Here is a 27,134-nt window from a genome sequence, read left to right as displayed (position 1 = left end):
TCGAGGCACAGGCCAAGGAGGTGGAGTTGCAGCCATCTTAGACTCAAGTCTATCAATCTTAAATGTAATGTAATTATAACTCTTCCTTCTTAGTCTTACCAACCCCGAAAACACTTCAGCCACGCTCATTTGTTACAGTGTATCGAGCCCCAGGTCCATATTCAGAATTTTTATCTGAATTCTTTGAGTTTTTATCGACTTTGGTAGTTAAAACAGATAGTCATTATCTTGGGTGACTTTAATTTTCATGTTGACAGTAAAAGAAGTCTTTTTATTGCATTTAACTTTCTGTGTAAATAACCCAACCTTTCGACCTTGTTCTGACATATGGTATTGAAATTGAGCAGCTTTTAGTCGAACCGCATAATCCTGCTTTATCCAACCATTTTTTAATAACTTCTGAAGTCTTGCTTCTAGACTACAAACCATTAGGCAAAAGTAATCTTCCAGTCCTGTCTAAAATCCTTGAGAAAGCAGAGGCACAACAGTGTGATTACCTAAAAAACAATGATTTATTTGAGGATTTTCAATCTGGTTTTAGAACGCATCAATATACAGAGACAGCTCTTGGGAAAGTCACAATTGATCTTCTAATAGCTTCAGACAAAGGACTAGTGAATTGTTGACCCTATCCACCATGACATCCTATTGTAAAGACTACAGCAGTTAGATGGCACCAAGGGAACCGTTTTAAGCTGGATTAGGTTCTACAGTATCTCTTTAAGGACTAAAAAACGTCATGGTTACCTCCTATTGTTTATAACTGAGGATCATTTACCGTGTTTACTCTAGAAAAGTTGGTTTGAAACCGTTGTTGCAAAAAGTTATGGCATTTTCCTGTTTCTGCCAGAGAGAGGGGAGTTTGCTGCTGTGTCTACACCCCCCACCTGAAGGAAGGGAGCCTCGTTCAGTTGCGAGTGGAACAACAGACGGAGTGGGACAACAGGCGGAGTGGGACAACAGACGGAGTGGGACAACAGACGGAGTGGGACAACAGACGGCATTCACGGAGCAGGCGGTTTGGAATTGATCAAACAAATTGTTCATCAATGAAAGACAAATTTATTAGTAGTATTTCATGGAAAACAGTAAAAAACAGTACAGTGTCATCCTATACGGAGATAAAAACAAAAACCGTACCTGTAACCCCATTCTCCGTTTACCCAGGTAAATATATCAGTGTATTAAACACATCAGCCGTTTCAAAAGGTTTCACTAATAAAACAAAGCTGCGCAGTATCAATGTGACTTCAAGAGAACTACAAAATAAAGTGTGGGTGTATCAGTATCAATGAAAATACATAATAGTGGCAAAAAGATGTGTCATGCTAAGAGAAAGGGACCACACACACACACACACACACACACACACACACACACACACACACACACACACACACACACACACACACACACACACACACACACACACACACACACACACACACACACACACACACACACACACACACACACACACACACACACACACACACACACACACACACACACACACACACACACACACACACACACACACACACACACCACACACACACACACGTCACATGAGTGAGCAGCTGGGTTTGGCAGAGGTGGTCCAGCGCAGCCAGCTCAGCTTGTCCTCTGTGTAGGGGGGATAGCGCAGGCCGTTGAGTCTCTCCAAGGTCCACCCCCGCAGCATGACGGCCCTCTGGTGGCTGAGTCTCTCGAAGCCCCAGCGACCGTGGTAACTGCCGAAACCGCTGGCCCCTGGAAGGAGGGGTCAGAACCGTGATCCATGGCTCTCTAACAGCCTAAAAGTCAGCTCAGTGCACCACGGCAGAACACAGTGAAGTCTTACAGTTCTTCATCATTATATATTGGAATCACAAACCTTTTCAGGACATTTTTTAATTAAAATCAAATAATAATAAAACATCAGAAAAATGTTCATATAATATAAGAAATGGAAGTAGGAATGTGCAATAAGATAAATCTCAATAAATTGCACACAGTAAAGCACAGTGCAGGAAAACACCAGGAAATGAGTCAGCATTTTAGCCAGGTTCCCTCGTTTCAAATCTGCATTTTAATTTTTTCAATAAAAATTATGTCTGTCAAAGATAACAGATGTTGACGTTTTCTTCTAAGATATAGAATAAGTCAGTAAATATGGTGAATGTCTTTTACGTGTCCTAAAACAGTGGCTACGCCGAACATTAGCCGCCTTCAGCTTAGCGGTGATGTTTTTTTTTAATAGCCAACACTAGCTTTTCACTTCTGGTGACGCTTCAATTATTATAAAAATGCTTGGGAGGATCACGTGACCAACAACCGTGATGGACGCTGAAGACTAGAGCTCCTCACGAACCTCCACTTTTTGCTAAATTATCAGGTCTTTTTATTACATCAGCGGTTGAAAGTGTTTTAACTACCACCACAGTCAGTAAAAAATGCAACGATCAGCGAAGAAAGCGGCATCTATATCGTCTAAATTAGCAGCAGCGAAAGAAAGATCAGCGAACACGGCTAACGACAACGCGGAGCTAAACATGGAAGCCATCATTGCTCAAGTCCTGCAGCAGCAACAGGGTATGCTCGAATCGGTTGTCCAAAATGCAGTGAAAGGAGCATTACAAGAAATTAACACCTCTTTGCAATATATCAGAACTGAACTCGAGAGACAAGACTCCACTGTGCAGGATCTTAAGCAACAAGTTGATGACACTAAGAGAAAAAATAGGGAGATCAACACATCTGTCAAAGCCTGTGTTAGCGGCCAGAAAGAACTTGAGCAGAAGCTAGCTGAGTTGGAAGACCGGTCTCGTCGCAATAATATTCGCATCACAGGGCTCGAGGAGGGTCGAGAGGCAAACGATCCCATCGGATTCCTGCAACAACAGCTACCCGTGTGGATACCCACTCTACAAAACAGACCCATCATTGAACTGGAGAGGGCACATCGAATTTATGCGAAAGGAAAGGGGAGAAACTCGGGGTCTCGCACCATGATTTTCAAATGCCTGAGATACCAAGATCGACAAACAATTCTCAACGGGGCAAGAGAGGCACAGAAAACCGGGCCAATTAAGGACAATACAACGGCAACGATCCGCTTTAAAGCAGACTACAGTGCGTACACCATGCAGAGACGTCAACAGTTTGTGAGGGTACAAAGTAAGCTATATGCAAAAGGGATCGCAAACTTCCTCATCTATCCTGCCACATTAAAAGTGACCCATAAAAGACAACAGCTATTATTCGAGACGGCCAAAGAAGCTGAAGACTTCTGTGTAGACTTGGGCGAGGAGGACTACGCAAGAGACTCAGACACGCAGGAGCAACCGTGCCCGGATCAGCTGCCGAGTGTGAGCAGACGCCCGGAGGGAGAGACTACCTCATCGGAGATGCTGCAAGAAGATCCGTAGGCCTACGAAACTCGACCACACTCACCTAATGTGGAATGAGAACTGAACGATTGTGGTGTGGTGTAGTGATTGGAGAGGACATGTAAGTACAGACGCAATAGTAACGTTCCGAGCTGAATGGACAAAATGACAAGTAAACGGTGATCATCAGGCTATGGTTTAATATGGCCTGCAGACTTTATTCACTTCAGTTACTCCCCGTAGAGGGCTTAACACTGTTCTGTAAATGTTAGATCTAGGCTACTTTTGCAACTTAAATAGCCTAAAATGTTACCTACTGTAACTGCTTGTTTAATATGTGGAAACCACAAGACCTGTGTATATATTTTTTTTCTTCTTTCTGTTACGTGGTGGAGGGGGGGGGGGGGGGGTGGGCTGGGAATAGCGTTAACTGCGTTTGATGTGGCCACGTATCTTATTCTTGTATGGGGGGTGTTGCGGTCTCGGGGGGAAAGGGGGATTTTATATTTTATGTTTTTGTCACACCTTGCTTATTTTTCTAGCTATACAGTCTGGTATTAAAATCCTTTTAGTAGAAAAGTCAGATAGAGTACATGTCAATCTACAGCACCATTTAGAAAATGGCTGAACTTTCTGTTATGTCAGTTAATATTAGAGGTCTCAATAGCCCAGTCAAACGTCACAAGTTTTTGGATCTTCTAAAAAGAAAGCGTATAGACATAGCGCTCATACAAGAAACACACCTGCGCCAGAAAGATGTGAATCGTCTACAAAATAAATATTACAAAGTGGTGGCTTCATCTAGTGATAATACTAAGACCAAGGGCTCCACTATACTTATATCAAGGAAATGCGGCCTTACCATAGATAAATGTAGCAAAGACACCACTGGAAGAATATCTTATATATGTTCCACCATAGGTGATAGGAAAATTGCTTTTGTGTCTGTATATGCACCAGCCATATTTGATGACACTTTTTTCCCAAGATTAACTAATGAGTTGCTTGCGCTCTCAGTTAGTGAATATTCTTTAATTATAGGAGGAGATATGAATGCAGTGCTGGATTTAAAACAAGACAGATCAGGTGTTACCTACACGAAAGCTCAACAACAGGTGTCAGAGATGTTTAAAACATCATTGGACAGTCTGCACTTGACAGACATTTGGAGACTTCATAACCCAACTAGCAAAGACTACACATTCTTCTCCACGCGTCACCTAACACATTCTCGCATAGATTACATGCTATGCTCTACTGAACTGAGACCAATGTTTCCATCTATAGTTATGGAACCAGCCATTTTATCTGATCACAATCCAATAATATCAACATTTAACTGTAATAGTTCAAGGGAAAAATCTAGAAGATGGCAATTTAATACATCCCTTCTTCAGAATTCAGAATTCGACACAGAGTTCAAAGCAAAAATAGCCGAATTTCTAGAAATTAATACAGCTTCAACTACAGACCCATCATATGTATGGCAAGCCACAAAGGGGTTTATTAGGGATTTTACATCCTCCTTTTCAGCCCATTTAAAAAGGAAAAGACAAGAAAGGATTAAAGAATTGGAGGAACAGTATCAATCATTGGAGCACAAACTTAAAAACAAATTTTGTAGAACAATGCATAATGCCCTTGTAACAAACCGAGCAGAACTAAATGATTTACTGAGAAGAAGAGCTGAATTTTTAATGCATAGAGTAAGACAAAACTATTATTCCAATGGCTGCAAACCAAGTAAACTACTTGCTCTTAAGCTTAAACAAAATGAATCCAGGGCCTCAATTAATAGCATATTCACGGAGAACGGCATATCAACAAACTACCAGGATATTAACACCACCTTCAAGTCCTTTTATTCAGAATTGTACCGGTGCCCAACCAATTCCAACACAGCGCAGGGTCAAGAATTTCTTAAAAATCTGGAACTACCTTGTCTAAGTCCAGATGAGGCCGAAGAACTGGGCCAACCAATCTTACTAGAGGAACTTAAAACTGCCTTGAAGGATGCTAAGAAGCGCAAAACTCCAGGTTTAGACGGAATCCCATCAGAACTATTATTGCAATACTTTGACATACTTGGACCTACAATTCTACAAGCTTTAACATCAGCTATGGAGAGAGGCGCTTTTCTCCAGCAAGCAAATACTGCACTAATATCAGTCTTACCCAAAAAAGGCAAAGATCCGAAACATTGTGAGAATTACAGACCTATAAGCCTACTGGGGACAGATATTAAGCTGTTTTCCAAGGTGTTGGCACTGCGCTTGGAGCGTGTCATTGAGAAGTTCGTTCATCCCGACCAAACTGGCTTCATACCCAATCGCCATGCAGCAGACAACATACGCAGACTGTTACACATAATTAATGAAGCTAAAAACCTCACAACTCCTTCAGCAGTTTTATCTCTAGACGCTTTCAAAGCATTCGACCGCCTGTCGTGGAATTATTTATGGCAAGTACTGGAGAAACTTGGTCTTGGATCAAAATTCATAGACATGGTGCGCACTTTATATGCAAACCCAACTGCTATTGTTTCAACCAATGGTCTACGCTCACTGCCCTTTCATATCGAACGTGGCTCCCGACAGGGATGCCCACTGTCACCCCTCCTATTTGCACTTTCCCTGGAACCATTGGCCCAAACTATAAGACAAAACAAAGTCTGCAATTACCCACTCAAATCATGTGACAACTCAATATCCTTATTTGCCGATGACATCCTACTGTTTATATCCGACCTTGAGGACTCCATACCTAAAATTCTACAAATCTTCAGCACATTTGGGTCAATCTCTGGCTACAAAATCAATTGGGAAAAATCTAATATGCTTAAACTAAACAACGTACCAGTTAATGGGCCAGTTAATCACCCAATTCCATTACAAAACAAAATCACTTACCTGGGTGTCAGAATTCATACTTCTATGAATAAAATTGTCCAAGACAACTATGAGACTATGTTAAACAATGTGCAGAGAGATTTGAAAAACTGGGCTGCACTACCAGCATCATTCAGATCCAGGGTAGCGGTGGTTAAAATGAATATTCTGCCCCGTGTTAATTTTTTGAGCGCAATGATCCCTCTAGCACCACCTGTAAAGTACTGGAAAAGACTTGACTCACTTATCAGACAATACATCTGGAACAATAAACAACCCAGACTGAAATTTTTAACTTTGCAACGCACCACAAGTAATGGAGGAGTAGCTCTTCCCAACTTTAAAATATACAATCTGGCCTTTCAGTTACGTGCTCTTAAGATATGGATGGACCCCTTAGCCACTGTTCCTTGGAAAGATATAGAAAAACAACTTATTCATCCTGTAAGAATAGAGGACTTAGCCTTTGCATGTGCTAGTAGGAAAAAATGTTCTTTAAACTATGGCCCCATCATCACAAACACAATATCCAATCTTAGACATGCAGAGGGAATTTTGGGCCACACAAATAAATGGCATAAGCATACACCTTTATGGCACAATTCTCACTTACTGTCTGGTAATAAACCCTTTACATGTAAACCCTGGAGTGAGAGGGGTGTGTATACATTGGACCATATTGTTGATGAAAAAGGTTTATTGAGTTTTGAAGAACTTAAAACCAAATTTGATCTCCCTAGAACAACCTTCTATGTGTATTTATGCATACGATCAGCCCTGAAAAGTCAGGATATATCATGGGGAACCTCACCTGATACACACCCCATTTGGAAGTTATTTTTTTACTTTCCAGTAAAGAGAGTGGCATCTACCGTCTATAAGACAATGATGGAGGCAATTACAGGGAAACTTCCAATAATTCAAATATGGGAACGAGATTTAAACATTGAAAACGACATGATTGACTGGGAAGCAGTGTGGGATAACATTTTTCATTGCTCTAAAAACCCAAACCACCAACAGATTCACTTTAACATCTGTCATAGGACATACTGGACTCCTCAGAAAAGGTACATTACAAAAGTCATTCCAAGTCCCCACTGCACTTTCTGTAAACCAGAACAAAATGGGACCTTTCTACACATGGTCTGGGAGTGTGAAGAAGTACAGGAATTTTGGCACAAAATAGCAGAGACTATAGGTGATTTAATAGCCCGTCCAATTCCGGTTGACCCCATTGTCTGGTTATTGAATGATGATTCCAAACTTCAACTGTTTGGAAAACAGAGAAAAATCTGGCTTGCAGGATCAACAGCAGCCAAGAAAATGATAGTGCAGAGATGGTTGCCACCACACTCACTTTCTATGCAGAAGTGGATGGCTTATTTCTTGGACATTGTCCTACTTGAGCTCTCTACAGCAAGGATAAACAATGCAAAACGGAGAACTATTGACCTATGGAAAGACGCAGCTAAGCAGATCTCTGATATGTTGAACTCTATTGAAAAAGAACCAGATAATATTTCTGTAGAGGATGATTAGACAAGGTGTGATTTTACCTTTTAATTTTTAGTTTTATTTTGTTTTGTTTTATTCTCATTTTGTGTGGGGTTTTTTTTTTTCTCTCAGCAGACCGCGGGGTGGGGGGAGGGTGGTTGGGAGGGGGAGGGGGGCGGGGAAACCTTGTTATGACAAAAGACAAAAAGACATCAATATAATCTACCTGTACAGGAAGATCTTGTATGTAAGTGTTGAACTGATGTCAATAAAAAATTGATCACAAAAAAAAAAAAAAAAAAAAAAAATGCTTTAAATATGTGGACATTTTCCTGCTGAACAACATGTTTGCCACAGATCTTTATATTCAACAATATTCCAAAATCCATGGCTGTTTTAAGGGAGCCCTTTGCCATGCTAACTTCAGGGTCAGCCTTCAAAGAAAGGTCACCACTGCACCGCTCTACACTGTATATTCACTGTGTGTCCCTTACCTACACCCCCGAATGGCAGCGTCGGCAGCGCCATGTGGATGATCCCGTCGTTGGAGCAGAATCCTCCGCTGCTGCTCTTCTCCAGCACCGTGTTCACCACCTTCAGAGCGGAGAGACGGCAGGATGCCAAATCAAATAATAGTGAGCTCCGCATACTGACTGCCGTACTTTCGAGAATGGTAAATACAATTAGCAATCATGTTATACTTACAGAGGACTCTTCAGAGAACACGTAGAGGGCCAGTGGCTTCTCTTGGCGGTTGATTAATGCGATGGCTTCCTCCAGAGTCTCGGCGGTGAGGATGGGCAGGAAAGGGCCGAAGATCTCCTCCTCCATCAGAGCGTCATCTTCAGCCACATCCACCAGCACTGTGGGAGCTGACACAAGCATGGAGCCTCTACATTAGTTGTGTGTTATAGTTATGTGAACCACTTCCACAAATGCAGAGAAAGATTTATAAACACAACATTGATGAAGTTCCACAAATATAGTTACAGTGGGGCAAAAAAGTATTTAGTCAGCCACCAATTGTGCAAGTTCTCCCATTTAAAAAGATGAGAGAGGCCTGTCATTTTCATCATAGGTATACCTCAACTATGAGAGACAGAATGAGAAAAAAAAATCCAGGAAATCACATTGTCTGATTTTTAAAGAATTTATTTTCAAATGATTGTGGAAAATAAGTATTTGGTCAATAACAAAAGTTCATCTCAATACTTTGTTATATACCCTTTGTTGGCAATGACAGAGGTCAAACGTTTTCTGTAAGTCTTCACAAGGTTTTCACACACTGTTGCTGGTATTTTGGCCCATTCCTCCATGCAGATCTCTCTAAAGCACTGATGTTTTGGGGCTGTCGCTGGGCAACACGGACTTTCAACTCCCTCCAAAGATTTTCTATGGGGTTGAGATCTGGAGACTGGCTAGGCCACTCCAGGACCTTGAAATGCTTCTTACGAAGCCACTCCTTCGTTGCCCTGGCGGTGTGTTTGGGATCATTGTCATGCTGAAAGACCCAGCCACGCTTCATCTTCAGTGCCCTTGCTGATGGAAGGAGGTTTTCACTCAAAATCTCACGATACATGGCCCCATTCATTCTTTCCTTTACACGGATCAGTCGTCCTGGTCCCTTTGCAGAAAAACAGCCCCAAAGCATGATGTTTCCACCCCCATGCTTCACAGTAGGTATGGTGTTCTTTGGAAGCAACTCTGCATTCTTTCTCCTCCAAACACGACGAGTTGAGTTTTTACCAAAAAGTTCTATTTTGGTTTCATCTGACCATATGACATTCTCCCAATCCTCTTCTGGATCATCCAAATGCCCTCTAGCAAACTTCAGACGGGCCTGGACATGTACTGGCTTAAGTAGGGGGACACGTCTGGAACTGCAGGATTTAAGTCCCTGGCGGCGTAGTGTGTTACTGATGGTAGCCTCTGTTACTTTGGTCCCAGCTCTCTGCAGGTCATTCACTAGGTCCCCCCGTGTGGTTCTGGGATTTTTGCTCACCGTTCTTGTGATCATTTTGATCCCACGGGGTGAGATCTTGCGTGGAGCCCCAGATGGAGGGAGATTAGCAGTGGTCTTGTATGTCTTCCATTTTCTAATAATTGCTCCCACAGTTGATTTCTTCACACCAAGCTGCTTACCTATTGCAGATTCAGTTTTCCCAGCCTGGTGCAGGTCTACAATTTAGTCTCTGGTCTCCTTTGACAGCTCTTTGGTCTTGGCCATAGTGGAGTTTGGAGTATGACTGTTTGAGGTTGTGGACAGGTGTCTTTTATACTGATAACGAGTTCAAAAAGGTGCCATTAATACAGGTAACGAGTGGAGGACAGAGGAGCCTCTTAAAGAAGAAGTTACAGGTCTGTGAGAGCCAGAAATCTTGCTTGTTTGTAGGTGACCAAATACTTATTTTACCGAGGAATTTACCAATTAATTCATTAAAAATCCTACAATGTGATTTCCTGGATTGTTTCCCCCATTCTGTCTCTCATAGTTGAAGTGTACCTATGATGAAAATTACAGGCCTCTCTCATCTTTTTAAATGGGAGAACTTGCACAATTGGTGGCTGAATAAATACTTTTTTGCCCACTGTATGTACAGCTCGGGGGGAAAACATCTAAAATCTTTATCTTTACATGGATGGCAGTCATTCCAGTGTCTGTTGAATTCCAACACAGAGAAAAGTGTCAGTAGCTTATAAAATACAATAAAAAAAACCTCAAAGACACTTATAAATATATATAATGCTGAATTGGTCTCCTAATTTTTCCTGCGGCTGTAAGTGAATACATTCAACTGATTTACAAGTAAAAGACAATCTTTTTTCAAAGTGTAAGACTTTTGTTTTCAGTGCATGTAAATGGTCTGCAAAGGCAAAAAATCGCTGTTTTCCCACCGGAGGGAGTTTCTCTCCCACACTATGGCAAGTTAGCTCAATGCTAGGCTAGTCCGGAGTTAAAGAACGTTCTTAAAACCGTCTGCTGTTCCTTAAAGGAGTTCTTACCCCCCATAGTGATCATTTGTATGTCCAGATGTGTCACCATGTTTCTCTACCCACCAATGTACTTGTCCTCCTCGTTGCTCTCTCCTCCCATCACCACCTTTCCCTTGGACCTCTTGAACAGCTCCATGAGCCGGGTCCAGTGTCTTGGGGACACGATGCGGGGCAGGTCGGAGGAGCTCTCAGGCTCTTTGCTGTAGAAATCCTCCAGGGTTTGTCTCAGTGCGGGCAGCAGGGCGTCCCGCGTGGCCTTCGAGCACACCAGGAAGTCCGGAGCCACGCAGCTCTGGCCCGTGTTAAAGAACTTGGACCAGGCCAGGCGGCGAGCAGCATAGTTGATGTTCACCTTACCGTATATCAGGCACGGACACTTCCCACCCAGCTCCAAAGTCACCGGGGTCAGATGGTCCGCGGCCGCACGCAGGATGTGGCGCGCCACGGCCTGAGAACCTAGAGCCAGAGAAAAGGGTTCATGAGCGTGTGATAATGGGGCCGCTAGTACTCAAGATCTGTTGCTCCAGACCAAAGCGTTCAAATACTGGCAGCATACAGACAACTGGAAAAATGAGGAGACGGTTTTAACTAGTTCCACATGGGTAATCAACAGTCTCAGAGCAGCAGACTAAACAATCTAGGACAATACGTCAAAACTTAACCTGACATCCCGGTCACACATAAGGTGTTTACCGGAGCATCTGGGCTCAGCCCCAAACAATAAAACCAATCCAAGAACAGGTCTGAACTTGTACCCACTGTGGGAACAAGGCTGCAGAAGCCCAGGCTGCCCCTCCTTAATAAAGATAACAGCACCTGCAAGGCTGTAGAGCCACGTCAAAGGAGGACAGAGAGAAGAGACACAAATGGCTTAGTTGTAAACAAGCAGCTAGCAGCTAGCAAAAGACACTTGGTGACGTGTGTGAAGAGGTCACAGGCCTGATTGAAAGATTTACAAGCTTACACAAAATATTCCCGAACACGGGTATTTCTGCTCTGAGAGTCAGGACATTTTGGCTTAATGCACCACGAAGCGGAGTCCCGCCTCTAACCTTGTATCCGGTTCTCTTTATACATCCATGGGTGCAAATCCTGGGGGCTCGGTTCAAACATGCCTCTAACGATGCTAATGACCTTGAATGTGTACGGAGTGAAAGGACTGGGCACACAGACAACGTGGTACAGTCTCATCAGAGCCCCCTGTCGTCGTTTTACTCGCTTAATGTCCGACCAATTGTTGAGCAGCATTTCCGTGCACATGACAGTTTATAGTCTGTTTGACGTTCTGTGTGAACGCAAACCAGACCTTCTGAAGAATGAAACTTTGTGAAGAATTAGCATCTGGTGGGACCAAGGAATTGGACTATTTGGTGTGAATGCGACCTCAGCCTTGATACACTATATAGACAAAAGTATTGGGACACTGTGGTATATGGGGGTTGTTTTTCTGGGGTTGGCCTCTGCCCCTTAGTTCCAGTGAAGGGGATTCTTAATGCTTCATCTTACCAAGTCATTCTGGATCATTCTATGCTTTGTGGAAACAGTTTGGGGAAGGCCCTTTCCTGTTCCAGCATGACTTTGCCCCAGTGCACAAAGCAAGGTCCATGAAGGCCTGGGTGGATTGAGTTGGGTGAGGAAGAACTGGACTGGCCCGCACAGAGCCCTGACCTCAACCCCACTCAACACCTTTGGGATGAACTAGAACGGAGATTGCGAGCCAGGCCCTCTCGTCCAACATCAAGGTCTGAGCTCACAAAGGCTCTTCTGCATGAATGGGCAAAAATTCCCACAGACACACTCCAACATCTTGTAGAAAGCTTTCCCAGAAGAGTGGAAGCTGTCACAGTCTAAAGGGGGGGCCGACTTCATATTAATGCTTAAGAATTTGGCATTTGGGTGTAATGTGTAGGTGTCCCAATACTTTTGTCCATTTAGTGTATGTGCTTTGCTCAAATCCACCTTGTGACTTTTTGTGTATAGGACATAAACATATGACAAAACTGACTCATTGTTTACCTGTGTAGAAGATGTGGTCAAATCGGTTCGTCAGTAGAGCCTTGGTCTCCTCTGCTGCACCGCGGACCACTGCGTAACAGTCCTGCAGCACAGAGAGCATACAGAGCCCTGTTAATATAAACTGTGTGTTCTGAACACAGAGTGGTAATTACTGTTCGTTTTGGTGTAAATACTTTTACTGAAGAAAGAGTTTTGCATGACTTTACTTGAAACATTTTGAATCATGTATTTTTTACAATTTAGTATTGCTACATTTCTGCAAGGGGTAATTGTCCTTTTTTTAACATGCACCTCAGTTTTATTGTATTTACAGGGAAAATAAGGCCCTCAACTTCATTTAAGAAGATAACGTTGTCATTAACCCATAAAATAAGATCACTTTTAACAAAATCTCTAAAGAATCGAAAATATCTTGTTTCTAAACACTCAAGATTACTGGTAACTTGTAAAAGAATTGTTACGGAATTTATTTATTTTTTAAGAAAAAAACATGGTCGCACCACAGGACCTTTTATATGGAGGCGGCTGTTTTATCTAGAAGAAAAAACACTTAAAATCACTGTGAATTTTTGCATGCTCGACATTTTGAATTATAAAAATGTGAACAGATACTCTTAATTTTTGCATTTTAAAATGGCTTGTTGAAAATCAATACACGTCATTCACCCATGTATGAAGGGGTGAACTGCCACATACAGCTTATTGTATATCTAGTCTATGAAAGGTTATCTGTGCTCATGCCGTATGGCGTATACTTTACAGTCGAAAGTGAAGCCAAAAACATTTGTCCTTTAGAAATGTTCCCCTTTAGGAAATCACAGAGAGTTTTAACACACTTATTAAATACCAATCCCATCAAAAAGGTAAATACATGACACAGCTCTCCTGTCAAAAGAAGCATAAGCATGAGTCAAAAAATAAAGATTCTGACCAATGCTAATCCTTCTGTTGACAGGAGAGCTCGAAACATTAGTGGTATACTTCCTGGATACAAACCCCGTCTACCAATAATCTTCAACAGCCGTTGCTTTACCTGAGACATATATTTGGGGATGAGCTCTGCGACGAGAGCGTCTGTGGCGGCGCTGACCTCTGAAGGCTTGATGAGCGCACAGTTACCTAGGCAACAACATCTCTCAGTCAGTACAGGAAGCAGAAATACCCAGAGTGAGACCCTTAGCCACGCGTTAGCTTTGCAGACTACTGTGCATGTGGTGCATCTCGACAGTATATCAGGGACAGGCATCTAAGCAGGAACTTAATCGATAACCGTTTGCTTTGAGGCAAGGGAACTCTTTGCTTCTCTCTCCATGCTCTCATCCTGGTGTTGTTGCCAACAACAGGCAGCTGTTTACTGTGGAACAACCCAGATTACAGTCAGAGCCTAGCTGGTTAATATAGTAACTGGTTAAGTAGTATTCTAACCCTTTAACACTAATTTCAGGTGTTACAGGTTTAGAAAACAAATACAGTTTCAAAGTCACTGTATTTGTTTTCTAACCCTTTAACATCTCAGTGGTTAGGAAATGAGTCCTTTAACCCTAAAATGAATTTCAGCATTTCCAATTTGCTCTTCTCAAAGTCACTGTATTTGTTTTCTTTTGACCTAACGTTAGATTTTTAGCTTTGGCGATTGCAATTGCTCTTCAATTATTACATACTTTGTTATCCTGCTGAATGAAATGTGTAGGTATCATAAGTGTGTGTTTTCCATAGATCCATTTTCTAAAATTTTCCAAAATGCCATTCCTTTTATCAAGGGGGCCCTTGCGGTGCTAACTTCCAGTCATTGAGCAACAAGCCTTTAAACCTTTTAACCTGACACATTGTCACTTTTAATGTTGCAGCTTTAGGTCAATATATTAGGCAGCTGTGGCCCAGGGGGAAAATGGGCATCTACCAATCAGAGGGTCTTTCCCCCATAGGTGTGTCTACGGTACTGATGTGTGTTGCTTCAAAATGAATCACATGTAACACGAATGTGGACCATACCTGCAGCAATGGCAGCGATCAACGGTGAGAGGAGGAGTTGCAGTGGGTAGTTCCACGGGCCGATGATCAACACCACCCCCAACGGCTCCCTCCGCACAAAACACTCATCCAGCTTTGTGGCCTGAAAATTGACAAAAATACAAATAATAATATGAAGTGATGGAGAACGTTTCCTAGAAAAATAACCCATACCAAATGAATAGTTATATAACAGCTACTTTTAATAAAGGCTTTGTTAACCCTACCAGGTTTTTGCTGACGTACTCCGGCTGCATCCAGCTGTTCAGGTTAGCGATGGTGAAGTGCAGCTCATTGATCACGATATCCACCTCAGCTATGATGGACTCAAATTTTGGCTAAAGTGCAAGAAGAACGATAAACGAGGCAGGTCAGTGCTTCATAATACTCAGAGCTGCAAAACCCTACATGCAGGTCAGTAATGATCAGAGGATAGAGGATACATCTAACTCTCACCATTTATTTTGTTAGTAGTGAGCATCACAAGGGATCCCTCGACCAAAAGCAGAGGGACAACTAAAAACTGTTGACTTTACAACAAGGGAACCACAAGTGCTAAAACGCTGACTCATTTCCTGGTTTAGGACTCATTCTTGCAACATCTCTGTTATTGAAGAGTAGGATAAATGCAATATGAGGAATAGAGTAAAAGGACTTTTCAATGAAAATGTTTGGACACGTTTAAGGTAGCCTGTAAGGGGCAGGGCCAGCTCACAGCCTCGAGCATGTCCCAGCAGGCCAACAGAGACACAGTGTTAGGAGCCCGATATGTTAATCGCCAATTTACTGCAGCTTTCAGTGTTTGAGAGTGGGTGCAAAGATCTGTGGTTGTGTATGAAGCTGTGTGTGTGTGTGTGTGTGTGTGTGTGTGTGTGTGTGTGTGTGTGTGTGTGTGTGTGTGTGTGTGTGTGTGTGTGTGTGTGTGTGTGTGTGTGTGTGTGTGTGTACCTTGGCAAGGTCTTTCTTCAGTGCATCTAAAATCTGCTCTTCATTTTCTGTCATCAGGGACATGAGCTGTTTTAGCTGAGTTTGGCGGAACGCCTCTGGTACCGTGATACCCGACCGAAACGCTGAGCGCAACTTGTCCAGAACCTGGCTGTGGGTCTCCATCCTTTCACCTGAAAAACACACACAAACAAAAATGTATAAATATAAACATTAAAAAAGGTTAAAGTTTCCCTTTCCTGAAGTGTGTTCAATAGGTTTGTGTGCATGTAAATGGTCTGCAAAGGCTAAAATCCCTGTGTTCCCTCCAGAGGGAGTTTCTCTCCCACACATTTATTTATTTAAGGAAATTGAAACGCACAATATATAAAAATGAATGAATTAGGGTTAGTGAAACAAAATCACATTGGTCACTTTTGAAAACATCGCAGAGTTTCAGAGTAGAAAATAAGTATTTTTACTTCAGGAGGCTATTACATTATATTATAGATTTCATCGCTCGATGACCTGATGCAGAGCTTTCTGCAGCCCTGGAAAATGTATGATGATGTCACTCCATGAATATTACCACATAGATATCTGAGCTTTCAGACAACACCAGAGGGGATTTTTTTTATAGGCCACTAGCAGAGGTGGGAACTAAAGTACTGTATTTAAGTAGATTTTTGAAGTACTTGTACTTTATTTGAGTATTTCCATGTCCATACGCTACTTTATATACTCTACTCCACTACGTGTTAAAGCGAAATAAGGTAAGTTTACTTCACTTCCTTCATTTCACAGCGTTTGGCTTCTTTTAACAAAATGCATCTCTACAAATTATGAGTGGACTAACTCTTTGATTCCTAAAAGGGTCAAATTATTTAAATATTTTTACAAAAACCCAATCAGAACTTTTTTGTCCTCAACAGTAAAATGTTACTTATTGCAACAATATTTTCTAGAAATGCCACATATATAAATATAATTATATACACACACAAAGACTTTATAATGATTACCCCTACTTTGTATACTTTAAGTACATTTTGCAGTTAACACGTTTTTACATTCTTAAGTAAGAATTTGAACGCAGGACTTTTACTTGTAATTAAGTATTTTGACAATAATGTATTGGTTCTTTTACTCCAGTAAAGCCAATGAATACTTCTTCCACCGCTGGCTCCTAGTCATTTCTTACATACAAAGTTACGCCGAATTAATCAGAGCTTCCTAGTGTACTATACGTGTCTTCAAGAGCAGGGTTCTTCAGGTCCACTTCTGCAGAACAGCAGAACTGTAATTTGTGATATTTCCTGATGGAGGTTCGCACTGAAACACTGTCACGCGGGGACAAATGCACAATGAGGCAGCGCGTGCAGGTGGCACATTTTATCGCAACCCTTGTAAAAGTATTATATTCATTTTAATATATCTCCGAGAATAAAAAACAATCCAATTCTTACACTATATTCAAGAATTAACATAACTTTCCACGGGATGTCACACTGCACTTAAACAAACGTCGGTTTACCAGCAACACGAGAACATGAAGCAGAAAGGGAGTAGCGAGGAGGGTAACGTTACCTGCTGCTGTGCTGGGGAGACGGTGCGGAGAACGTTTCCAGAGTGATTCCTGGAGTTGTGTCTTTTCTATCAACCGTTCGATTTGGCAGCTCCCGGGGGCGGGACAGGGCGTGGGAGGGGAGGGGGGTTGTTAATCCTGAAAAACGAGATTTAAACCTGTCAGGCGAGAGCCGTGTCTAACACACCCGGCGAGGTTCTACACCTAACAGCGGAGCCCGGGAGGGGACGAAGTAAGATGAACTCGCACATGTATCAAAGTGATAAACAGTGGGGGAAGAAGTAGTCTGATTTGTCAGTTAAGTACGAGTAGCAATACTACAGTTTAAAAGTACTTCGTTACAAGTAAAAGTCCTGCATTCCAAATCAAAGTAGGGTCAAAGTCAACAGATGTGGGGAGTAACTAAATACTCACTTTACTCAAGTACTGTACTACTAACAGTAAGTACACTGTTGAGGTACTTGTACTTTACTTGAGTATTTCCATGTTATGCTACTTTGCACTTCTACCCCACTACAATTCAGATAATAATCGTGTACTCTTGCTACTCTACATTTATTTAACACCTTCAGTTACTTTACAGATCTGGATTACTGATGGTAAATATAATCAGCCCTTAAATCAGACTTTAGTTCACCTGCAGTAAATCCAGCAGCTACCCTGCAGTATACAAAGCCATTAAAACTAGCTGCACCTTTACCAGCTCTGAGAACACTTTAATGATCAATAATTATAAAACATATCAGAGATATTATTCTGAAATGGACCAATCAAACAATGACTACTTTTACTGTCGCCACTTTAAGTACATTTTGATGTTAATACCTTTGAATGCAGGATTTATACGTAACAGAGTATTCCTACACTTTCTTACTTTTACTCAAGTACAAAATCTAAGTACTTCTCCCACCTCTGAATGTAAACTTTATTGTCAATTCCTGTGTGTGTGATACACACCGACCAATATTCTGTTGCTCACCATCCCAGAGAATAAAAAAACATGCAAATATATACATTTATTATATATTCTTTGAGGACTGGGGTGATGTGGTTCCATGATTCTCTGTGTGTGAGGAGTCTATTGTGGGAGGTTGACATAGCATATACATACACACATTAAGAGGCATAAATGAAAAGAAGGCACAACATCATATAAAAAATAACGGTCACAGGTATGAATTTGGTCTAGTAGACTAGACTTCCAAACGAATGAACTTGAATATATTACAACAGTACAAATATAAACAGTAGTGCAAATACTTGTCCATGGCAGGGTGGTAGAAAAAAAAAAGTTATTTAAGTAAAACTCCTTCTGGAGTGAACACAGGGATTATAGCCTTTGCAGACCATTTGCATACCCAGAAACCTACAGAAGAGGGAAACCCCAAAAAGAATAATAGGGCCTCTCTGCATGCTGTCCGTGGTAGGAAGACACGGAGGAAGCAGCTGCTCTCAACAAAAACACAGGGGGCCAGAAGTTTGCCAAAGAGCACCTTGACACTCTGCAAGGCTACTGGGAAAATGTTTTGTAGATTGTGAAACGACTTTAATTATAGAGGAAGGACACGCTGAACTACATCAAAAACAAGAAACTGCATACCAACATGGAGACATCATCCCAGCTGTGATGTTCAGTGGAGGGAGCATCATGAGGAAAAATGAAGGCCCAAAGTTTATCAAGTTTGGCAGAATTTGGGTTATACAGCAGGACAATGACCCTACAATTCAAGCTCAAAGTAGACCAGCTACAAAATGGCCTAAAAAATGACTTTTGGAGTGGCCTGGTCAGAGCCAGTCCTAAACCTATAGAAATGCTGTGGAATGACCTAAAGAGAGCAGTTCACACCACACATCCTGAGACTATGGCTGAGCGGAAGCAGTTCTGAGAGGAAGTATGGTCCAACATTTCTCCTGTAGTTCTGCAGTTCTGACAGCTATGTGAAGCGTGTGTGTTATTACTGCCAAAGGAGGTTTAAATCCAGAGGTTCACTTACTCTACCACCTGCACTGCGACTCATAAATAGCTGCGTTCAATAAAGACACCAGAAATGAAAGATGTCAGTTTACAACTCATGCAGCTCAATGACTCAAGAACAATCTTATTTATGCGACTTTATATTTCTTACTGCACTTTTTACTCAGCTACATTTATCCGACACGTTAAGTTACTCGTTCCTTAAATTTGACCTGATTCAGATTATTGTCAGTAATTATAGCTTGAGATATACAGCAGCAGTATAGAGCATTCAACCCATAATAACCCACGGTGACACAGATGTAACAGGACATTTAAATGTTCTAGAAAGTTCCTCATACAGCTTTAACCCTTGATTTGAACTCATGAAGTCCTTCAGTTACAATAACTGAACATTGTAACCTTAACATCTCTCAGAAAATCTAGAGTGACATATGACACAATAAGAAATATGATTATGATATGCTGTTAACTTATCCAAATATATTACGTCAATATATTCTATATTATTCAATTCAAAGAATATTAAAACAAAAAATTGATTGATTAAATTATAAAATTATACTACAAAGAATAACTTTACCATTAACGCCCAATGTGACATGTGTAACTTTTCAGAGCTCTGACACTGGGGATAACAATGTCAGAAATGTGTTCAAATAGTCTTTTTCTGTCTCCCTTAATTTTCCTTCAAGTAGAAATGGGTCCGGTTCCAGGTTAAAATGAGCTCTACCTTTGAGTGATGATCACAGGAATACATCCGTTATCATAACGCAGTCATACAATGTATTTCATAGTGAAATGGGCCATTGTGCTTACGTACTTTTAGTTTTGGTACGAAGATTTATTTTGATACAAATACTTCAGTACAGTTCTGAATGCATGACATTTACTTGTCACAGTAGTTTTTACAAATTCATGTACCACTTTTACTTAAAATATATATTAGGTGGAAAATCGGAGCACTTCTTCCATCGCTGTTTGTGTTATCTAAAGCGCATTGTGTGTGTCTACAATTGTGACAAACTTGAATGTTAGATCACATGTTATGATTATACATTTCTCTATTCTACAAATCATTCACCAAAGTGCTGTTGTGGGATACAATGCTTTCCCATGTCTCCATGACAGAGGGCCATATGATGTCTGAGTCTAGCGAAATGCATCGTATACATCCTTTTTGACTGCAGCATTTAGTAAACTTCATATACGTTTACTCATCAGGGGATAGTTTAAACCAAACAGGCAAATTGTTAGATCAATACCAGCGCAGAAATAAACGCTTTCTCACAATATCCCATTACTTTGGATTGAGTTAGCAGAGTTGTAATGCTAGTTTTCTCCTCAGAGCCTATTGGGTGAACTGACCCTTTAAACAGGAAGCATTAAACCACAACTGAACAGATGTCAGCATTGATACAAAAACTTTATTCTCACAATATCAAAATTGACAGATCTAGAGAGATTTGTAGATTAAAAGGAATTAAGAGAGGAAATAATGGTGATATAGTGACCCTGCTGGCCACTCATTACATTTCTGCAGATCATCTGTGACGGTGGCTCTGTTAAATAGTGACGCACGCAATGGCTGAAACAGAAACAAAGAGCGAGAAGAACGTGAGCTGAGGGTCAGCTTACATCTGAAGCCGGCAATGACAATTATACAAAAAAAAAAAAAAACTAAAATAAAGGAGAATGTATGCATTAAAGGACTTCCTTAAATTGTTGAACTTCCTTCATGTGCATTTAAAATAAAACTTCTAAAACTAAGTGACAATGTTCGTCATGGAAAGATACCACAAGTGGTGGTGAGGTGAGATGGAGTATCTACAGACAGAAAGAGAGATGGAAGGTGGTGGAAGAAAACGATGAAGAGGAGTGACAGCAGTCTGGGTGTCCGCCTCAGAGGGACTGCTGTCATCCGCGGGCAGGCTTGAGTTCAGGCGGACACGTTGGAGGGTGGAGGCTGTGAGGTGGCAGTGGAGACCTCCACTCTTCGCTGTCTTCTGCGCAAACCCATCACAGGAAGTAGTCGGCTACTGGCTTCTTGGAGGGGATGCCTCTGGTCTCTTGTGGCGCTGCTTCGAATATGATGAACTCCCGCTGTAGATGCTCGTCCAGCTCCAAGATGGCCGCCACGTTGCCACATCTGATTGTCAAGAGACGGGAGCGGTGAGAACAGGGTCAAATACACGGATGACTTTGCATAGTGTAGATATGACAGAAGACATTCACTGCAATTTCACAACTTGTATGCAGTTAATTTTTAAATAATTAGCCAAATCTGAAGATCACTAATCTCCCACACTTGTACATGCATGAGCCCAAATGCTCTGCTCCTCATTCTGAATGCACTGCATTTATTATAAGTGCTTTTCCAGTCTTTGTAGCCACTTAGCCACTGTTAACAATGTGAGCAAAGAGAGACAAACAACTTCTATCTCTGGTTACACAAGGCACGTGTAGTTCCCAGCTAAAAACTAGGAAAACGCTTGAAACGGCTACTCTTAACACTATGTTTGCATAGTGACACACCGTCACTGTGAAGGCAAAACAACCCAGTGTTTGACTAAAGACCATGGTGATCAAGATGAGCGGACATGCAACTTGCTTGGCAGCCTCTGCCATCAGTGTGTGAATGTGCTTAAAGTTGGTAGACTCAAAAGGCACTTACTAAATGCAGCACATTTTTAGAGCTGATCATCACACATGGCCTGCTTTATTGGCAACAACCTCTGACCAAATGTATACACGTTAATTCATACTGTATTCCAGACCTCTCACCATCACTCATGTTAGTGTGGGCTGTTAGCAGCTGGTGGATTTAGCTAATAAAGTAGGCTGCACTTACATCATAATGAGTAAAAGTATGATAGTTGATCCAATACAAGCCTTCCTATCCGCCTATGGCTGAGGTTGTGTTCATGCATGTCGAATGTCTAAAAATGAATTCCCTAGTTGGAAAACTTTACAAAAGTTAGAGTGAAGCTCAACGGTCTTTGCTGTGCGCAGCCAGATTAAACCATCAAGTATTGTGGAGGAATAAAACCTGTGGGAACTCAGTACCTTGCTCCACTGACCATCGCATTAGAGGCGTGGCTTTATTTATACATGCACATGACTCTACATCTCATTGGCTGTCGGCAATGAACAAATCAAATGGCCCGTGATAAAAAAATGTAATGGGGTCAAATCAATTGTGAATCTTATCACAAACCTGAATCTGGATTAAGACGTTAGACTGCAGTTGTACTTCCTACCTGTAGCAGTAGTTGGGAGCGGACCACACGGTGAGCACTGTCTCATTGAAGTGCCACTTGTAGCCCTCCATCACCAGCTGGTGGGCTCGACAGATCATGTGGATGTCGTTGGCGGCGTTGAACTGGGCCACCACGTCGCTACCAAACAAATAGCCGGCCCCTCTGGGACTCACCCCCCACCCTGTGGTGTCTGAGGGACGGAAGATCAGAGGTCAACACAGCAGCAGGGTTAAGATGACAATAGAGGGGTACAGGAAGAGCCCTGAAATCCACAAATGGGTTAGCATTTGGGCTTCCCTCTTCCCAACAATCAACATTTATGTTTACATTTCGCTGACGCCTCTATCCAAAGCAACTTACAATAAGTGCATTTAACCATGAAGAAACAAACTGGAAGCAAGCAAGCTTCATACCTTCAGGGTCCGACCACAGGAGGTCACACATTGGCCCGTCGTGGGGAACTTCCTGTTTTCTGTCAATGGTCCGGATCTGGTCCAGTGTCTGGATGGAGGGAGACAAGCCCCCGTGCACACAGAAGATCTGACGGGAGAGAGGAGAAGGTTAACCAAACATGCAACTAAAACTGAGATTAGAGTCTGCTTGTCAGAGGTGGGAACCCGGAAATGTTGAGTAGCCCGAAGTTTTATGATGGCAATGTATCGTATGTATCCTAAGCACATAGAAACTGCCGGATGCTAACTTGTGTACGTAGCATTAATTAGAATATGCTGACAATAGTTGCGTATGGCATAGGCGATTTGGACAATCTGAGGAATCTGAATCCATTTGTGACATTTTCGGGATTAAAAAACAACCCTACAACTCTTTAAAATTGACCTGCACTTTACATTTCTATCATAAAACGTTGCTGTACTCAACATCTCCGGGTTCACACTAGGACTCTATGAGCTGGCACCTAGATTATTAGAGATGTACATCATGTCGTTCTTATCAGTTTGAAAGGAAACAGGTCTCATCATATCTCACCTTGCCATCGATGATAGCGGAGAGGGACAGGTAGTCGAATATCTCGGTGCAATATCTCCAGACCGTGACGGAGCCGTACTTGCGGAGGCACTCATCATAGAAGCCGTACACCTGGGTGATCTGCCGGGACTCGTGGTTCCCTCGAATCAAAGTTATCCTGTCTGGGTAACGCACCTGAGGAAGAAAGCAGCAGCGAGATGCAGACAGGGAAGGGGGGGGAATAACCCAACTGTTATGATGTACAGGTAAAGGGAACACTCAGATCTCTAAAACAAAAAGAGAAGCCGTCACATGTACCTTAAGAGCTAGCAGGAGAAGGAAAGTCTCAACACTGTAGAAGCCTCTGTCCACAAAGTCTCCCATGAAAAGATAATTTGTCTCGGGGACGTCGCCACCAACCTGTCAAGAGGAGAACATTAAAACAAGTTAAACAGTGGGACACTAAGAATCTTACAAAATAAAAGCTGCAAAATATAGTTGCTGATCAAGAAAAACAAGCTCCATTCTACAACATTTTATCTACCCCTTACTCAAAACATCATGTCAGATCTGGACGTTCTTATGCATAAACATTCCCAACTGAAAAAACAAAAGCCTTTTTTTTTTATTTTGCACAATATAATTTGATCCAGTAGAAAGATAGCCACTGGCAAACAGGGTCAACAATGCGGCTGAAGTGCGATACAGAACCCGGTCTTAAGAAACCTTTGTTTTGAAATTCTTTTGGCATGTCTGTTTCAAGCATACCTCACGATAAACATTCTAACATACTTAGTGTGCGTGCAGTTTGTTTTTCTCTAAATGAATAAACTCTACAGCTCTTTCAGAACCAAGCCATGCTCCTCCTGCTATAGTGAAGTGGGGTTAGCTCTGAACGTAGCACAACAACCTCCACTCAGGCTCACTTAAGGGGGACTGACCAATTATCAGTCGATTGACACGCTGCCCACCAGCAATCTCCAACAGAGGTCTAGTTTCTATCCCTTTCATTAAAAACACCTTTTAGTTGTCAAAGCTTATTCAAGTGGCTTTCTTGAGCAGTAAACTCAGTGAAATTGGCATATGATATACTTGTATACGTCATGATGATACAGAAGAGAATCTCTCCTGGTAGATTTTGATATCAGGCATCCAGTGAATCAATACGATGTTGCAATATTATGATGAGACTTGTGATTTAAACCCCTAGTATCTATCACAATTCACTGCAGCTCAAAGTTCACCTGCATTTAAGGACAATGCTGATGGCACAATAAAGGTATACTATCATCTGCAGTAAAGTATTTAAAACCAGTGATCAGATTGTGGTTACTATGCTCCAGCATTCAAAATGCAACAGTGAAAACAAACAGAAACTTACTCTAAACAGCTCCTTTAAGTCATAGAACTGACCATGTATATCACCACACACCTATGAGAGAGAGAAGACATCATTAGCACATTTAAAATATATATATAAGCTACAAAGGAAAATTATTAAATGCAACTTACTGTGACAGGTGAGTCCACTCTCTGGACATTGCTTTCTTCAACCAGAATCTCTCTGAAAATAAATACAGATAAAGCCAGATTTGTTAACTTTCCATCATCACTGATATGAGAAATGTTGGGGGAAATCCAGAAACAGTGATACCGTTATCCTTAGCTACTAAAATAAGCTTCTTACAACAAAACCAATTCTAATTCAAATAAGCAGATTAACGGCTGTGTGTTTTTTTATTACATTTTAATTAATAAAAAAGACAAAATTGTTATGACAGTGTCAATGCAGGACAGTGTAGGACATGGAATAAGCTCTAATAATTGTACACAAGTGTATTGATACATTTTAATATGCAAGCGTGACTGGAGTAAAGTCAAGAAAGAAAGAAATATCAGCTCTTTGTTCACATCTATCCTCCTTCACATGTCACACTGCTGCTCATAACAGAATGTATGCTTGCTTGAGTACTGTGAACTCTTTTGATGAGTTGCCACTTATAGCAAAATGCTCTGAGCTAATCTAATCTCTCCATGCAGTGATTGGAAGCAGACCAAACTGTCAGTCTTTCAGTACCAATCCTAATATATGGGTTTTAGACTGTTTTTAACAACAATGGCATTGCACAATTGTTCTAATATCAGTATATCACGCGACACTTATGTCTCTAACAACCAGACGAGTTGCAATTTAGATGCATGTCTTCATGAGGTAAATACTATATGCAAATAATGCCATAGGCTGTTTTGTTCAGTTTTATATTTGTTTGATTTATTCATGCTTTGTGTGATGAATGGCGTTATCACACAGGAGACATTACCACTTATTATACTCTTGAAATAGTTTTCTCTCGTGCATGTATTGTGTGAAGTTGATCATCACCTGGCTTTGGCACACAGAGCCTTCACTTCATTTTCTTTGATGAGCTCACAGCGTCTGAGCTGCTCTATCTGTCGGTCCAGGTCACTGATGTCCCCCATAGTGACACACATAGGGAGAGCTGCTCACACACAGACACACACTCTGGTTCTTCTGACACACACCGGCCCGGGACACTAATGGGACAGGCACTGCACACTTCCTCTTCGGAAACACACAGGGCTCTTCGACACTCGGTCAGCCTCTTCTTGTGGAGACGCTCCGAATGAGAACTGTAACGGGAACAAACAGTTAAACAATGAATCTAAAGATAAGCACAGCAAGGCCACCACGTTTAAGTAACATGGTTAAAAAATACTTTTTGAATGCAAGTTAACCAACTAAGCAAATTGTAATAATACCAGTTATCAATGAACCCGAGAAACTGACTTTATTCATCCAGGAATGTGAGGCCTATGGGCGTAGCTAAATGGTAAGCTAACCATTAGCCCACTAGCTTACATTACAGCTAACGACGTCAGCGAACAACTGATCGTTTGATATCTCAGCCAACCATTTTGTATAGGAATTCGTCCTGAGGGTTAACAATAATCTCTACCGAGTGGTAGCGAACAACCGCCAATACTTCATGTGCTCATAAAAAAGAAACGTGTTTAGCTTAGCTGTATGTTAGCTTGCGGTCTGTCGAGGTACCAGGCGGCGTCAACACTGTTAGCACTGCTCGGCTAACTTTGTGAGCAGAATAGCTAAGGCTAGCAACACAGACTAACCAACGTTAGCAACACATTTCAGAAGCATTCACACGACACCGTTAAACTAAACACGAGTAAGAGTGATTACCGTGAAGTATATGATAGCTGAACGGTGACAAACAAACATATATTTGGTTCATTCCGTGGATTGATCCACCGGCCGGTTCCTCTGCTTCCCACGGTAGCTAACGTCTTTTAGCCGGGTCTACTCCTGCTGCCGTGCTCATGAACGCGCTCAACTTGACTTCCGGTGTCGGGAGTGCGCGTTGTTCAGAACAGCCCACAGCCTGGGTTTGATCAAATGCACAGCTTCAGTGGTTTTACTATTTATAGGTATATGGTTAAGTAAAATGAAAGTGTTTGACTCATTGTGAAAACTTCTGACAAAGTTTCTCTCAAATTTAAAATGAAAATATTTTCATTAGGAGAATTTATTTACAGAAAAATGGCAACTGGTCCAAAAAATTGCAATGGTTTTCAGAACAGAACATTACAATACAAAGGTTGAGGGTGCAT

General features: G+C 41.6%; 2 protein-coding genes across 2 annotated transcripts; both read right to left on the bottom strand.

Moving 5' to 3' along the window:
• Positions 1-1,039: 1,039 nt before the first annotated feature.
• On the bottom strand, positions 1,040-17,413 carry aldh3b1 (aldehyde dehydrogenase 3 family, member B1). Its single transcript, XM_063904921.1, has 10 exons — positions 17,288-17,413; positions 15,725-15,894; positions 15,004-15,114; positions 14,759-14,879; positions 13,800-13,885; positions 12,767-12,848; positions 10,814-11,206; positions 8,462-8,628; positions 8,251-8,350; positions 1,040-1,752 (listed from the first exon to the last, which is right to left on the bottom strand). The coding sequence occupies exons 2-10, from the start codon at positions 15,884-15,886 to the stop codon at positions 1,565-1,567; spliced, it is 1,410 nt and encodes a 469-aa protein (XP_063760991.1). The 5' UTR covers positions 15,887-15,894; positions 17,288-17,413; the 3' UTR covers positions 1,040-1,564.
• A 3,254-nt stretch (positions 17,414-20,667) lies between these two features.
• On the bottom strand, positions 20,668-26,887 carry LOC134878265 (serine/threonine-protein phosphatase 4 catalytic subunit B). The gene is made up of 9 exons (XM_063904193.1): positions 26,707-26,887; positions 25,870-26,138; positions 24,999-25,050; positions 24,868-24,918; positions 23,805-23,906; positions 23,508-23,681; positions 22,934-23,060; positions 22,521-22,710; positions 20,668-21,409 (listed from the first exon to the last, which is right to left on the bottom strand). The coding sequence occupies exons 2-9, from the start codon at positions 25,977-25,979 to the stop codon at positions 21,280-21,282; spliced, it is 936 nt and encodes a 311-aa protein (XP_063760263.1). The 5' UTR covers positions 25,980-26,138; positions 26,707-26,887; the 3' UTR covers positions 20,668-21,279.
• Positions 26,888-27,134: the final 247 nt, after the last annotated feature.

This window comes from Eleginops maclovinus, chromosome 16 (genome assembly GCF_036324505.1).
Source record: "Eleginops maclovinus isolate JMC-PN-2008 ecotype Puerto Natales chromosome 16, JC_Emac_rtc_rv5, whole genome shotgun sequence".
NCBI lineage: Eukaryota > Metazoa > Chordata > Actinopteri > Perciformes > Eleginopidae > Eleginops > Eleginops maclovinus.
Note: the sequence above shows the minus strand (reverse complement) of the source record. Positions and strands in the feature narration are given on the sequence as shown.